The sequence below is a fragment of the Lactuca virosa genome, chromosome 5, assembly GCF_052849685.1.
Source record: "Lactuca virosa cultivar CGN04683 chromosome 5, Lactuca_virosa_CGN04683_v6, whole genome shotgun sequence".
NCBI lineage: Eukaryota > Viridiplantae > Streptophyta > Magnoliopsida > Asterales > Asteraceae > Lactuca > Lactuca virosa.
The window spans coordinates 308,720,151-308,733,184 of record NC_136430.1 but is presented as its reverse complement, the minus strand read 5'-3'; the positions used below and the strand labels follow the sequence as shown (position 1 = coordinate 308,733,184).

At 34.6% G+C, this 13,034-nt stretch overlaps 1 protein-coding gene and 1 pseudogene across 1 annotated transcript; both read right to left on the bottom strand.

The window, feature by feature from the left end:
• Positions 1-284: 284 nt before the first annotated feature.
• On the bottom strand, positions 285-1,160 carry LOC145113056 (agamous-like MADS-box protein AGL11). Its single transcript, XM_079049160.1, has one exon. The coding sequence runs from the start codon at positions 1,158-1,160 to the stop codon at positions 285-287; it is 876 nt and encodes a 291-aa protein (XP_078905286.1).
• Positions 1,161-8,800: 7,640 nt separating this feature from the next.
• On the bottom strand, positions 8,801-9,154 carry LOC145113055 (putative mitochondrial protein AtMg00820 pseudogene; annotated as a pseudogene).
• Between the last annotated feature and the right edge of the window lie 3,880 nt (positions 9,155-13,034).

The window sequence follows — 13,034 nt, the reverse complement described above, 5'->3', positions numbered from 1 at the left end:
GTTCAAAAAAATGGTGTTACAGTAAATCTTGCAATATTAAATCAATGCATGCACCTTTTATTAAAGCTAAGATTCTTTAATTAGAACCAACGATTGCATCTTTTATACTACGTATAATTTCGGATTTTTGGTTAAATCCCAAAAAATATTACATTGGAGACTAATTAAGAATAAGAAGTCGATAAGCTAAACATGCATGAAAACGAATAGACAATAGAAAACCAATTATCCTCACAATTAGTTAATATCTAACAGTCTTAAGAATTAATTAAATAAAAAAATAGTTAACCCAGAAACCTTCCATGATGATCAACCATCACAAAATCCCCGGAACCATCATACTCACCATTAATATTCACCTGTGAAGCAAGTTCTTGCGTTGCAAGTTCCGGCGTGATCATGCCGCACTGAACCACTGGCGCCGGCTGAAACTGCCATGGATTCAAGTTATCATAAACCACACCACCTTCAAACACCGGATAACCATACGCACCCAGTTCACGCTTCAATGGAATGAACGAAGCTGTTGTTGGATCATTGAACGTAGTCCACCCAAGCTGATCATGATGGTTCATAAGGTGGTGGCTCATCATCTGAACATGATCAAGACTCGGATGCGAACCAGTATAGTGAAAAATCGGCTGCTTGTTTTCAAGCTCGAACCTTGACGACAATGGCTGCAACGGTAAAGTCATCGTCATCTGCATGCTTCTTTTCTGGAATTCAAGACGTCGGACTAAATTCTCCTTGTTTTCCAACTCCATAGCGAATTGTCTCAATTGCACTTCGGATAAACCATCGAGCTCATCAAACCAGGTCGCGTACTTGGCTTCCATGTTTCTTTTTCGGGCCTTGAGAAGCTCATCTTCGATCCTTTTCTTTCGATCCTCAAAGAAGTCATTGAGGTTGTAAGTTCTCTTCCCGTTATCATCCTTTTTGGCTTTGTAAGAGGCAATGGCTTTCTTGATTTGATCAGGGTTGTCCGGCCATATCTCCGGCTTGTCGGAGTTGGGAGGGTAAATGATGATAACAGTGTTAACATCGCAAAGGATGGTGAATTCGTTAGCTTTCTTAATAATTCCTTGTTTTCTTTTGTGGTACGTTGTATTTCGCGTCTTCTCTTTCGTAATAAGCTCCATTTTTAGCTTCGCACGCCCCATGATCTGTGAATGAAACACAAAAATAGTTAAACTATTGATCAGTGAATCAGGAATACGTAAGAAACCGAGGCAATATATGAGTTTAATTTATATAAGAATGGATTAGGAAACTACACAATTTAGTGATTTACCATTAATGTAAAGAGGAATTAATAGATAGCGGATTCGATTTAACAATAATTATGGACAGTTTGTTTGGTATTTTTCTGTCAAAATGGTTTTTAATTTGGTCTTGATTGAAATGACATAAATTAAAGATTTGATTTCATTTCATTTCATTTGGATAATTCGTTTTGAATTCCTATAGATTTTATTTATTTATTTATCAAATTATCAAATTAGTACTTTGATGATAAAAAATGTTTAAGAACCACTATGAGAATATTAAGTTATTTATTTATGAGAGAATGACTTTTTTTAAGATAATAAAAAATGTTTAAGAACCACCTCATAACTATGAGAATATTAAGTTATTTATTTAAGAGAAAATGACTTTTCACGTAATTATCTTTATCGTTTTATTACAACCTTTTTTATATACGTTTGACCATTTAACTTGTAATATGTGTTCACATATTATCATTGTCACCGGCTATAGCAGATGACAATGATAATATTTGAACACATTTAATAGATTAAATGACAAATGTATAAAAAAATGTTGTATAAACATGAACAAAATGAAAAGTTAATACATTCATAAGTTATTTTTCCCACTTTTAATAGCGATTTTATTTTTCATATTTGGTTGTATTATTTTTTTCAAACGTTATTTTTAAAGTATCCAAAATGTCTTAAATATTGATCAATTCTAAACTTTACTTTTTAATTAATAAATATGTTTTTGTTTTGTAAAATATTTTATTTAGCCTCTTATAATTTTTTTCTTTTGTTCTTAAGCATATACAATATTTTTAAAGTAAATAGTATCTAACAATAAAATTAAATAAATTAAATATGTAACAATAAATATGGAGGGTTTTTTAAGAAAATAAAAAGAAAATATTACGTAGCAAATAAAAAATAAAAGACAGTCTATATAATGTAAATGTCTTAATATTATTACAACTTTTTAATACTTTTTAATTAGAAGTTTATAAACTTTTATTTTTATTAATACAACTTATCAAACTAGTATTTAATGAAAGTATTTTAAAATGTTATAAAAAAGTATTAAATTGTCATACAAAATCTATGAAACACTTTAAAAATGTTGCAATTGAAAATTTAGAAATAATTCTATGAAAGTTATAAAAAATATTGTATGAAAATGTAAAAAAAATAAAAAAATAAAAAATAAAAAAAAAGTTAAAAACTTGTAAGAAAATTTTAAAACATTTATAAAATATTTGGTTTAAAAGCACTTGTATTAAAACTATATAAAGTATAAAAAATTTAAAAAAATATATATAAGCAAAGTTTAAAGCATTATATTACAAAAACCTATTGGAAAAAAATATCATAAAAATGTTGTAACAAATTATAAAAAGTCTTAAGAAATTTATAAAAAAAAATGTTCACATTTAAACAACTTTTTTTATGCACATTTGAAAATTTAACTTGTTAAATGTGTTAACATATTATCATTATCACCTGTTTCACCTGCTATAGCAGGTGATAATGATAATATGTTAACAAATTTAACAAGGTCAAATGTATAATAAAACAAAGTTACATGAACATAACGAAAATGTAATTACTGTGGCAAGTCTTTTCCAAAAATTTTAAATGTAGAAACTTATAACCATGTACATTTTTTTTTTATTTTGGAAAAACGGCTATCGCGTTGAATTAAACTTTCACTTATTTAATTAGTTGAAGTAGCATTAAAATTTAATTCAAGTAGGATCAAAACTATTGGCTAGAGAAAGACAATATTTCTATGTTTACACGTACTTTACACATGAATTTTTTATGTTAAATGACAAAAATACACTATAGGGGTGTGTATGGGGCGGTTTGGTTCGGTTATTGGTTAAAACCGAACCATAACCATTATGATTGGTTAATGCATTTTGGTAACCATTGGGTATGGGTAATATTGGTTATGGTTAATGGTTTTTATCGGTTAACGGTTTTGGTTAATGGTTATTATTGGTTAACCATAATGTTGAAAATAATATAAATGATGGAAGTATATTGGCATAAAAAATGAAAATAGAATACCAAAAAGTCCTCGACGCCAATGTTTGTAACATAGCTTATACTAATAGAATAAAATGTGTACCTTTAATATTTAGAGTGAGATAACACATAGTCACATTCAAAATCAAAAACATTCAATAAAAATATAAAACATTAAAAAAAATTGACATTAATAATCTCATATATTGATAATTGATATTAATATTAAAATAAAGCCAAACATTCATACACGTTACGTTCAATACGATTAAATCAAAAACTATAAAATAAAAGAGTCAAACATTTATATTATGTGTTATTGGATAAAAAAAAAGACAATCGCTCATATACATTCAATGTGATTAAGTCAAAAACAGGAATTAAAAAAAGCCAAAAAAATACATTCTTAATATATCACAGAGTCAAGAAGAACCAAAAACTTAACTTACCTATAAGTCTTGATTATAAAGTCAAAAAATCATTTGAATAGGACTATAAAGTCAAAACAATCTTTGATTAGGATTAACGGTGTGAGAAACCTTCGATTACGATTATGAGTGTAAAGATTAAACTACTTGTGAATAATGTTTATAAATTGTAGAATTAGCCGATTAGGAATTACAACATTAATCAATAATCTAATTCAATGCATGATTGGAAGATTGTGTGTGTCTCCGTGATCAGCCTTTGATGGTTTGATTGCTCATTTGTCTCCTGATAAGTGAGGATTAATGGATTATATTTTCAATATTTTAATGGATCTTAGATAAGTTTGACTATATTATTTTATGTATAATATATAATTCTTATATATTAAAATATAAAGTTGGCGGTTTGGTTAATAATGGTTCGGTTAACCTATAAAACCATAACCGAACCGTTAGTTATCGGTTAACAAAAATTAGAAACCGAACCAACGGTTTTTATAATGATTCGGTTATATCGGTTAATTTGGTTTTGGTTCGGTTTATTGGTTATTATGCTCACTCCTAATACACTATAAACCCTTTACAAATATAATTCAATTAACTTTCTGTTCCATTAGATAATGAAACAAAAAACGTTAATCATATATACAATCAAACTTGATATACATTTCTCAATATATTCATAAGTTCACGTGCTAGAAGTCATTCGATGTTATAGACTTTCATAACATTAATGCTAAAGATATTTAATATATTGGATACAATAATCTAACAAACCAATCTAACTCACATATTAATAAGGTTCAATATTAATCTTCTAACATATGTGGCCACATAGGGTTTTACTAGCAAAGATGGGTATGGAGTACGACGTGTTAGGTATTGTCGTTGTACCAAAACGTTCCGCCCTGATCGATACCACAGATTTTATGGGTTGAACGGCTTGGTTAACTTATTACTCCATGTATCTTTTCTCCCCTTTCAAGTTGTACTAGAAGTCTAGAAGCATACAAAATGTACCAAAAGTTGTGGGTTGGGAGGGTTCTAATTATATATTGAGCTCGGGATAGTTGAAAGTGAAAGGAGATAGAAAAAATGATGTAACGCCTATATATCATGTGGCGTGGGAGGGAGTGGAAGGTATAGACTCCCTCTACCCTTATATGAATAAAATATGTGTATGAATGAAATTAAAAGGTCTTGTCTCCAAACATATGGAATAACGATCTCATGCCAACCATGTGAGATTTTGAGATTAATAACAGGACATAACAAAAAGTTAAAAACTAAGGGAGGAGGTTGGTTGATAATCTATAGATTAAGAGTAGCTTTAATAACCAACTAGGAGGATGCCCATGCTCCACATGGGATGGAAGGATATCAAATTTTTTACTATAGTTTAGGAAAGCAGTTGCGTTATATTGTAATACACATGTAGTATGGATTACAGAGAAGTAGAAATTATCATATTCAGACACACATTTTTATCATCTACTTCAGTGTAATGGATTAACATGCGTAATCCCTCTAAAATCATCAAAAACATGAGGGCCTTCGGGCGAATAAGAAAAGTAAGACTAAACTTTTAAGTTGTTCTCAACTCCATAGGGGAAGGGGCAACATACATTATACAACAAACTATACTGAAAAATGACTAAAATTCCAACCTTTTCGTAACCAAATAAACAAAGGTCCAAGTCTTTGCCCACAGCCAGGAACATATTAATAGGCAGCTCATTTCTAAGTATTACAAAATGACCAAAAACTATAAGACAGCAATACATAACATAACAAAATTTCAGTTAGTTACCATTTTTCCTTTGTCATTTTTATTCAGTTTTTCACTCGTAAATGTAAATACATACAAAACAAAACAAATATGATTGGATACATCTACAATAGTGTTTACATGATTGGATACATAAAAATAAATACTTGAATCAAAGACAACCCAAAATGTCTTGGTTGGTAAGCCTTCCATCATGCACCAACATTACAGGTACACATTCTTACAGGATTATGGACATTATAAATAAACATATGAGACACTATAAAACGTATTCAATGTATGTTATTTTGATAGATTCAGGATAAGCTTCAAAGATCCAACACTTTACAAAAAAAAATTATTTATTTCTTTACTAATAAAGTAGAAGAAATAAATAAAAAAAGATATGTACCAGTTCCTTATGAGGCTTGTTAGTTTGTTGAATGGCAAAAATTTTCTCTTCAGTCAGCTTAGAGGGAGTTAGCCAGGATTCATAATCAGATAGATACAAATAATGTGAATAAAGTATTTTTTTTATAAACCTTGAAATATAATAATTTGGTATACACTTTTGAGAATTAAGAGATTCATAGGGTATCTTTTTGAAAATTTAATGATTCCAGTTGTTATATGCAAGAAAAAACAATATACTTTAGTTGATTTGTTTATTATAGCATCCTACTTTCCTTTTTTCCTATAATAGTATTGTGCTTTCAAAAATCCACCCAATTGAAACAATATGATTCATATACAAAGTAATTTCACAAAGTATAATGTTCTAATAAGAAAATATAAATAAAAGTACAATGATATAATATAAATAAATGATCTCCCAAAATATCCATACTTGTTTTATATGTTATATTTGAATTCTCTGATTCCTCTTAACTTCTTCTGATAACCCATCTGATACAGGGTTGAGATCACATCGTTAGTGCTTGGAGAGAAGAACTTTGTAGTAGACATGACCCTTAGGTTGATGGCTTCCAAGAACTTGGCTTTGGTTAGAACAGCAAGAGAATCATCCACCAGATTGAGATGAACTTCTTGAAGGTTGTGAGATGGTCGGAAAGCGGTGAATGCACATTTGAATAGAGTTGATAATGGAACAACTTCAGTGAAGGCGCTGAATGGTCCAAACAGTGGGTGTTTTGAGAGAAACTGGATCATTAGCCTGATAATATCATTGTAGGAAGGATGATCGGAAAATATGGCTCTGTAATTGCTCGAGGCAATTGAAGGGGATTGATCTTTGATTGTGGATTCATAGCCGGTGGGTTGAGCAGACCCAGAGGCCTTTGACTGTTTCTTGGAGATGCTTGATTTCACCATTGTTGCAGGAAAAGTTTTAAGAACTTGCAAGAAAACTGTTTGAGCAAGAGGGAATAAGATGAAGATCGTCGATTAGGGATTCAGAACGTGTAAAGCATGCTTGGGAGGAAAAGGGGTTTTTATACCTCCAGATTTCAAATTTTATTCGAATTAACTTATTTACAACTGTTAATGGTAAAAAGCCTTGGGTTTTAACCATTATCAGCCACATGTAAAATTAAATCAAAAAGGGAAGTTTTACTAGAAAATCGGGGCATTTAATGATTGTCAGACCCATGATCACACGTTTGAGAAATGTGTGGTGAGTGGGGTTTATCTGTTGTAAAAAGGGAGAAGTTGAAACGGATTAGACAGTTTGGAGGCTATGAGATGTGACAGACTAAGAAAAGAGATTTCTTAAAAGATTTCTTTTATGGAAAAAACAATTTATTTCTCATTTAACCTAAAATAGGTCTGACACGGAAATGTGATTTTGAAAGAAACTGAAACGTTGTATGCTACAAAATGAATGTTTTTATGAGGAATTTTTATTTAATGAAGATCATTAAATAGCACACAAAGTTATCAGGGAATTTATGAAGTGATTACGGGATCATTTATTGTAATTGCGGATGGATTCTGATGACTGCGGTGGAGAGTAGTGTGATTACGGTAGTGGAAGCTGAAAGGAACACTTGATAAAAGATTAGAAATAACAGAAATTAAAGACCCAAAGAATATAAGTATTATATATGGTTGCGGTATACAAGGTATACTGAAAAGATATATGATAAGTATATTATTCTAGGACCACAGCGGAGACCAGAAGTGGTATGCGATACCTATCAATTCAAAAAGAATTGCGGGTATGGATTCATCATTCCTAGCATTTCCAGAAAATTATTCAACTTTATAGCATCACGTGCCTTGGTAAAAAAATCAGCAATTTCTTCGTGAGTGGGAACAAAAATTAGTTCGATGTTACCTTTGAGAATGTGATCTTTGATGAAGTGATACCGGAGTTCAATGTGTTTCGTCTTCGAGTGGTGAATAGGATTGTAAGAAATCGTTATAGCACTCTCTGAATCACAGAAAATCAGTATATGCAGCATTCTGTATCCGTAACCCATGAGTTGAGTTTTCATCCACAGAACTTGGGAACAACAGCTGGCTGCGGCCACATATTCTGCCTCTACGGTAGACAATGAGACACAATTTTATTTCCTTGAAGAGCAACAAACCAGTCTTCCTCCTAGAAATTGACAACCACCGGAGGTACTTTTTCGATCTAATTTGCATCCGGAATGATCCGCATCCGTGAAGGCTTGGAGGCTGAAGTCATTTTTTGCAGGGTACCAGAGGCCTAACGCTTTACTTCCCTTAAAGTATCTGAGAATTTGCTTGACTGCGGTCAAGTGTGATACTTTTGGATCAGCTTGGTACCTAGCACATAAGCATGTTGCAAAGTCAATGTCCGGTCTGCTTGTGTTGAGTTACATCAATGACCCAATCATTCCATGATAAGTTTTGTGGTCAACTGATTCTCCGGACGGATCAGTTGAAATCTTGTATCCGAAGGCTATAGGGACCTTGGCCGAGGAACAATTGTCCATTGAGAATCTCTTCAACAGCTCAGAGGTATATTTCTCTTCATGATTGAATATCCCTTGAGGGACTTGTTTGACTTGAAGTCCTAGAAAGAAATTAATCTCTCTATTCATGCTCATTTGGAATTTACTAGTCATGAGTTTTGCAAAGTCATTCACCATACCCTGATCTGTGGATCCAAAGATAATATCATCCACGTATATTTGGATGAGCATTAAGTAATTACCATTTTCTCTTCTAAACGAAGTGGGATCAATCACACCTCTTTTGTATCCATCTGTGACAAGAAACTCAGAAAGAGTCTCATACCATACCCTTGGTGCTTGCTTCAGACCGTAGACTGTTTTTTCAAGCTTGAAGCAGTGATTTGGAAATTCTTGACTTTTGAAGCCTGGAGATTGTTACAAGTAAACTTCTTCCTTTAGTTCTCCGTTTAGAAAGGCACTTTTGACATACATCTGATGCACTTTGATGTATTTGTATGTCGCATACGCTAGGAAAATGCGTATTGCTTCCATTCTGGCTACGGGAGAATAAGTTTCATCATAGTCGACGCCTTCAAGTTGGTTGTACCCCTTTGCTACTAGCCTTGCTTTGTTTCTAACTACCCCACCGGACTCATCAAGCTTGTTTTTGTAAACCCATCTAGTACCAACGATTGTGTGGCCTTTAGGCTTCAGTACTAGTTTCCATACTTTGTTTCTTTCAAACTCTGCTAACTCCTCTTGCATTGCAGTGATCCAGTCGGGCTCCATGAGTGCTTCTTTAATGGTTCAAGGCTCGAATGAGGACATGAAGGCTGCATAGTGGCAGTGGTCTATTAAATCACTAGAGGATCTAGTTTGTATACCTACGGATGGGTTTCCAATGATTTAACCCGGTGGGTGATCCTTCGTCCAAATGTGAAGACGAGTTTGTTGATGATCAGCAGCTGCGGTGGAGGGAATATCTTCAACGTTAGATGACTATGCGGTAGGAGAAGGTAGTTCCCCCTCGACTTGTGAGCAGCCCGCAGAACTGTCTTGGACTGTAGGATTTTGATCAGCATTTGATGGAGGTTCCCCCGGAGTTGAGGATGGGAGTTCCCTCTGAACCAATGATGGTTCCCCCTAGGTTGATGATTGAGTGATAACCCTTAGATCTCATCTAGTGTCTATGTTCTCAACCTCTTCATCGTCAGAGTCTGAAGAGACATTTGATTGAGTTGTGACTCTGCGGATAGATACCAGAGCTGTGTCGTCAAGTACTGGAACCTCGATGGTTGTCACTTGAACCGGAGTTGAACTTTCCCCCTAAACCGGCGAGGTGGAAGTATCGTGCGACAATTATTCGGACAAGGTTGGACAAGATACTTCAGCATGTTGTTGTTGAGCTACCAGAGACACAAGAATTTCAGAGAGATGAGTCGTCTCTACGGGGTCAAAGAGATCATCATAGTTGATTTCAACTATGCTTAAGGGACCCGAAGAGGCTGGGATATCACTTTCCAGGATAGCTTTAGTTTCATTTAATGGAGCATTGTTGCGGACGTAATAGTCATCAAATTTGACATCGAAGCTTTCGACTATCAGTCTCATACGTCTAATGAGAACTCAGGCTACCTTATTGGTTGAGTAGCCAAGAAAAATGTCTTCATCTGATTTCGGTGCAAATTTGTTAAGATGATCCTTATTGTTGATCACAAAACATCTGCACCCAAATATGTGGAAGAATCTGACATTCGGTTTGCGATTGTTGAGGCCCTCATATGGAGTTTTGTTGAGACGCTTGCAAATGATGCTTCGGTTTTGAACAAAGCACGCAGTTGCCACTGCTTCGGCCCAGAAGTATAAAGGAATGTTTGCAAAGTTTAACATGGACCTGGCTGCTTCGACCAGAGTGCGATTTATTCGCTCTACTACTCCATTTTGTTGCGGTGTGTAGGGAGTTGCAAAGTTGTGACTAATGTCTTTGGAAACCAAAAAACTATTCAAGAGATGATTAGTGAATTCGGTTCAATTGTCACTTCTGATTCTTCAGACTGGTAACTTGATTTGGAGCTCAATTTCTTTGATGAAGTTTATCAGAGTCTGCGGTGTTTCGGATTTGAGCCTTAAGAAGAAGACCCATGTGAAACGAGTGAAGTCATCAACTATAACCAGTATATATTTTTATGATGGAGACTGAATATGGTAGATGGACCGCAAAGGTCAATATGAAGCAGCTCTAATGGTTTAGAAATTGAAGAATCAATAACCAGTGGATGGCTTCCCTTCGTTTTCTTTCCACACTCACAAGCTGGGCAAAGTGCATCATTGTTGTACTTTAGAATGGGGAGATCACGGACCAGTTCTTCGGTGACCAGGTTGTTGATATACCGGAAGTTTAGATGAGCTAGCTTGCGGTGTCATAACCAGCTAACTTCGGATACTGCTTTGGACAGAAAGCACAACTGCGGTTTGCCAATGATCAATGAAATATCCAAAGGATACATTGTCCCTTCGAACTTGGATTTGATCAAGCAGATGCTTCTATCACTTGTCATGATGTAGCAGTATTCATTATCAAATTCAACCTGATGACCAGCTTTGCATAGTTGGCCTACACTGATGAGATTATGCTTGAGGCCTTCTACGTAAGCAACCTTTTGAATTGAGAAATTTCATGTTGTTAACACACCGTAACCCCTGATGATTCCATTCTCATTGTTGCCAAATGTGACGTGTCCACCGTTACAGATAGGCCTGAAGGTATTCTAACCTTCCGGTCATGTGATAGGAGCAGGCACTATCAATTAATCACTCCTCTTCTTGTTCCTCCTTGCACATTTCCTAAAAAATTAAACGGTTAGTTTGGGCACCCAAACAAGTTTGGAGCCCGGAGTCACATGTGGAGCTTTCTTACTGGATGCATGAACGTGATTTGTAGTAACAGGTTTCATGTCATTTTTTAGACCTAGTCCTGGGTGTTTTGAGACTTTTGGAGTGTTACGAGGTTGGACTAGACGTGACTCTTTCAGATGATAAAATCCAAAGGAAAGATTTTTCTCATTCATCCAGACACCGTACTTGGTCAACGGTCCGGAGGGTGTAGTGAGAGTCTTGTGACCGGTCCGTGGGAGGGTTCTGACTGAGGTGCCTTTGGAATTTGAAAAAGTTTGGGCACGTGAATTACTCCTAGGTTTAGTCCTTTTGATAGATTTATGTGACTTTTAAGACACAGGAGTTGGTAAAATCCCTTTCCATTTTGGATCGTCCAAGGAATAGTTTTGAAAAGAATACCTTTGAAAAGACTTGACTTTCTTTTGGGATTTTATAGGAGTGTTTGAGAAAGTTTTTGTTACTGAACAATCCCTTTTGTCTGATTCCTTGACTGCATTATTTTTTGAAAGATTTTTTGCAGCAGTGGGTTTTTCAAAATTATTTTGATTTGAACTTTTGGCTTGTTTGAAAGTTTTATTTTTGAAGTTAGTATCCCGCTTTTTACCTCGGGACTTGAGTTCCTCTTTGAAAGCCAATTTTGCTTGAGTTTTTGGAGAACCGCAGTCAGAAATGTTCAACTGCGGTTTCCTGGAAACCTTTGATTGTTTTAGAAAACGAGGACTTGAGTCATCTGAACTAGAAGATTCAGGACTTTGTGAACGTTAACCATATTTGAAATTTTCGATTGGTAATTCATGAAAAATGGGTTGGATGGTCACTTTTCTTTTGACGGTGGTCTGCGGAAAGGATGACTGGACTACCGCAAAGTAAGTCAAGGGTGGTTTATCATTGGGACACTTTATGGAGTAAGTCAAGGGAAGTGAACAGATGACTAATAAGTATGGTCCTTCCATAACAATTTCTTCATCTACATCCGAAGATGACTGAGTACTGGGACAATCTGTGTTAAGGACGGGTAATTGATTAGAGGTTTCAGGAAGAATTTCCTCAATAACACAATTGTTACTCAATTCATGAAGTCTACCGAAGTGACATCTAATGTCTTCGAGAAATGTCTTGTCATTGACAGGGTAATGAAATTCACGATCCAGAGGGACATATGGGCGTTCAACATTAAACCAGGGAGTGGTGTTCTCTGCGGTAGAGAACCCATTGGACCATCCCCAATTGTAGGTGTTATCTATGGATCCATTATTGACTATTTTTCAATTGCTTCTGTTTCATTAAAAATCTTTTCTATTAATTGATTCAAATGTACATTTTCTCTCTGGGCTAAGTCCCTTCGATTTAAAGCAATATCTAACTGAGTTTCATACAACAATTTAGCATCTTTTTCTAACAATAGATCCTTTTCTAGCATAGCAACCTTAAGTCTCTTATCCTCAAGTCTTCCTCTCAAGTGATACAACTCTTGGGTTGCTATATTCTTTTCATCTAATGCTTTGTTGTAGTCTGAAAGGACGGCAGCATATGTGTCATTAAGCTTTTCTAAGTATGGTTCACAATCATGCATGCTGAAATTATTAGAGTGGATCATGATTTTTACCTGTTCGATGATGCTGAGGGTGCCATTTTTGGCCATATAGCAGTAGTTTCTTTCCCGCTTTCTTGATTCGTCTTCATCCGCAGTTGCGACCATGCATATTTTTCCTTTCATCTTGTTGTCAGCTTCTTCATCTTCATCTCCGGATGACCACACTTGATGATCTCTCTT

What these genes read in the sequence shown, in the direction of transcription:
- LOC145113056 (XM_079049160.1), bottom strand. Translation starts at nt 1,160, where the DNA reads ATGGGGCGTGCGAAGCTAAAAATGGAGCTTATTACGAAAGAGAAGACG.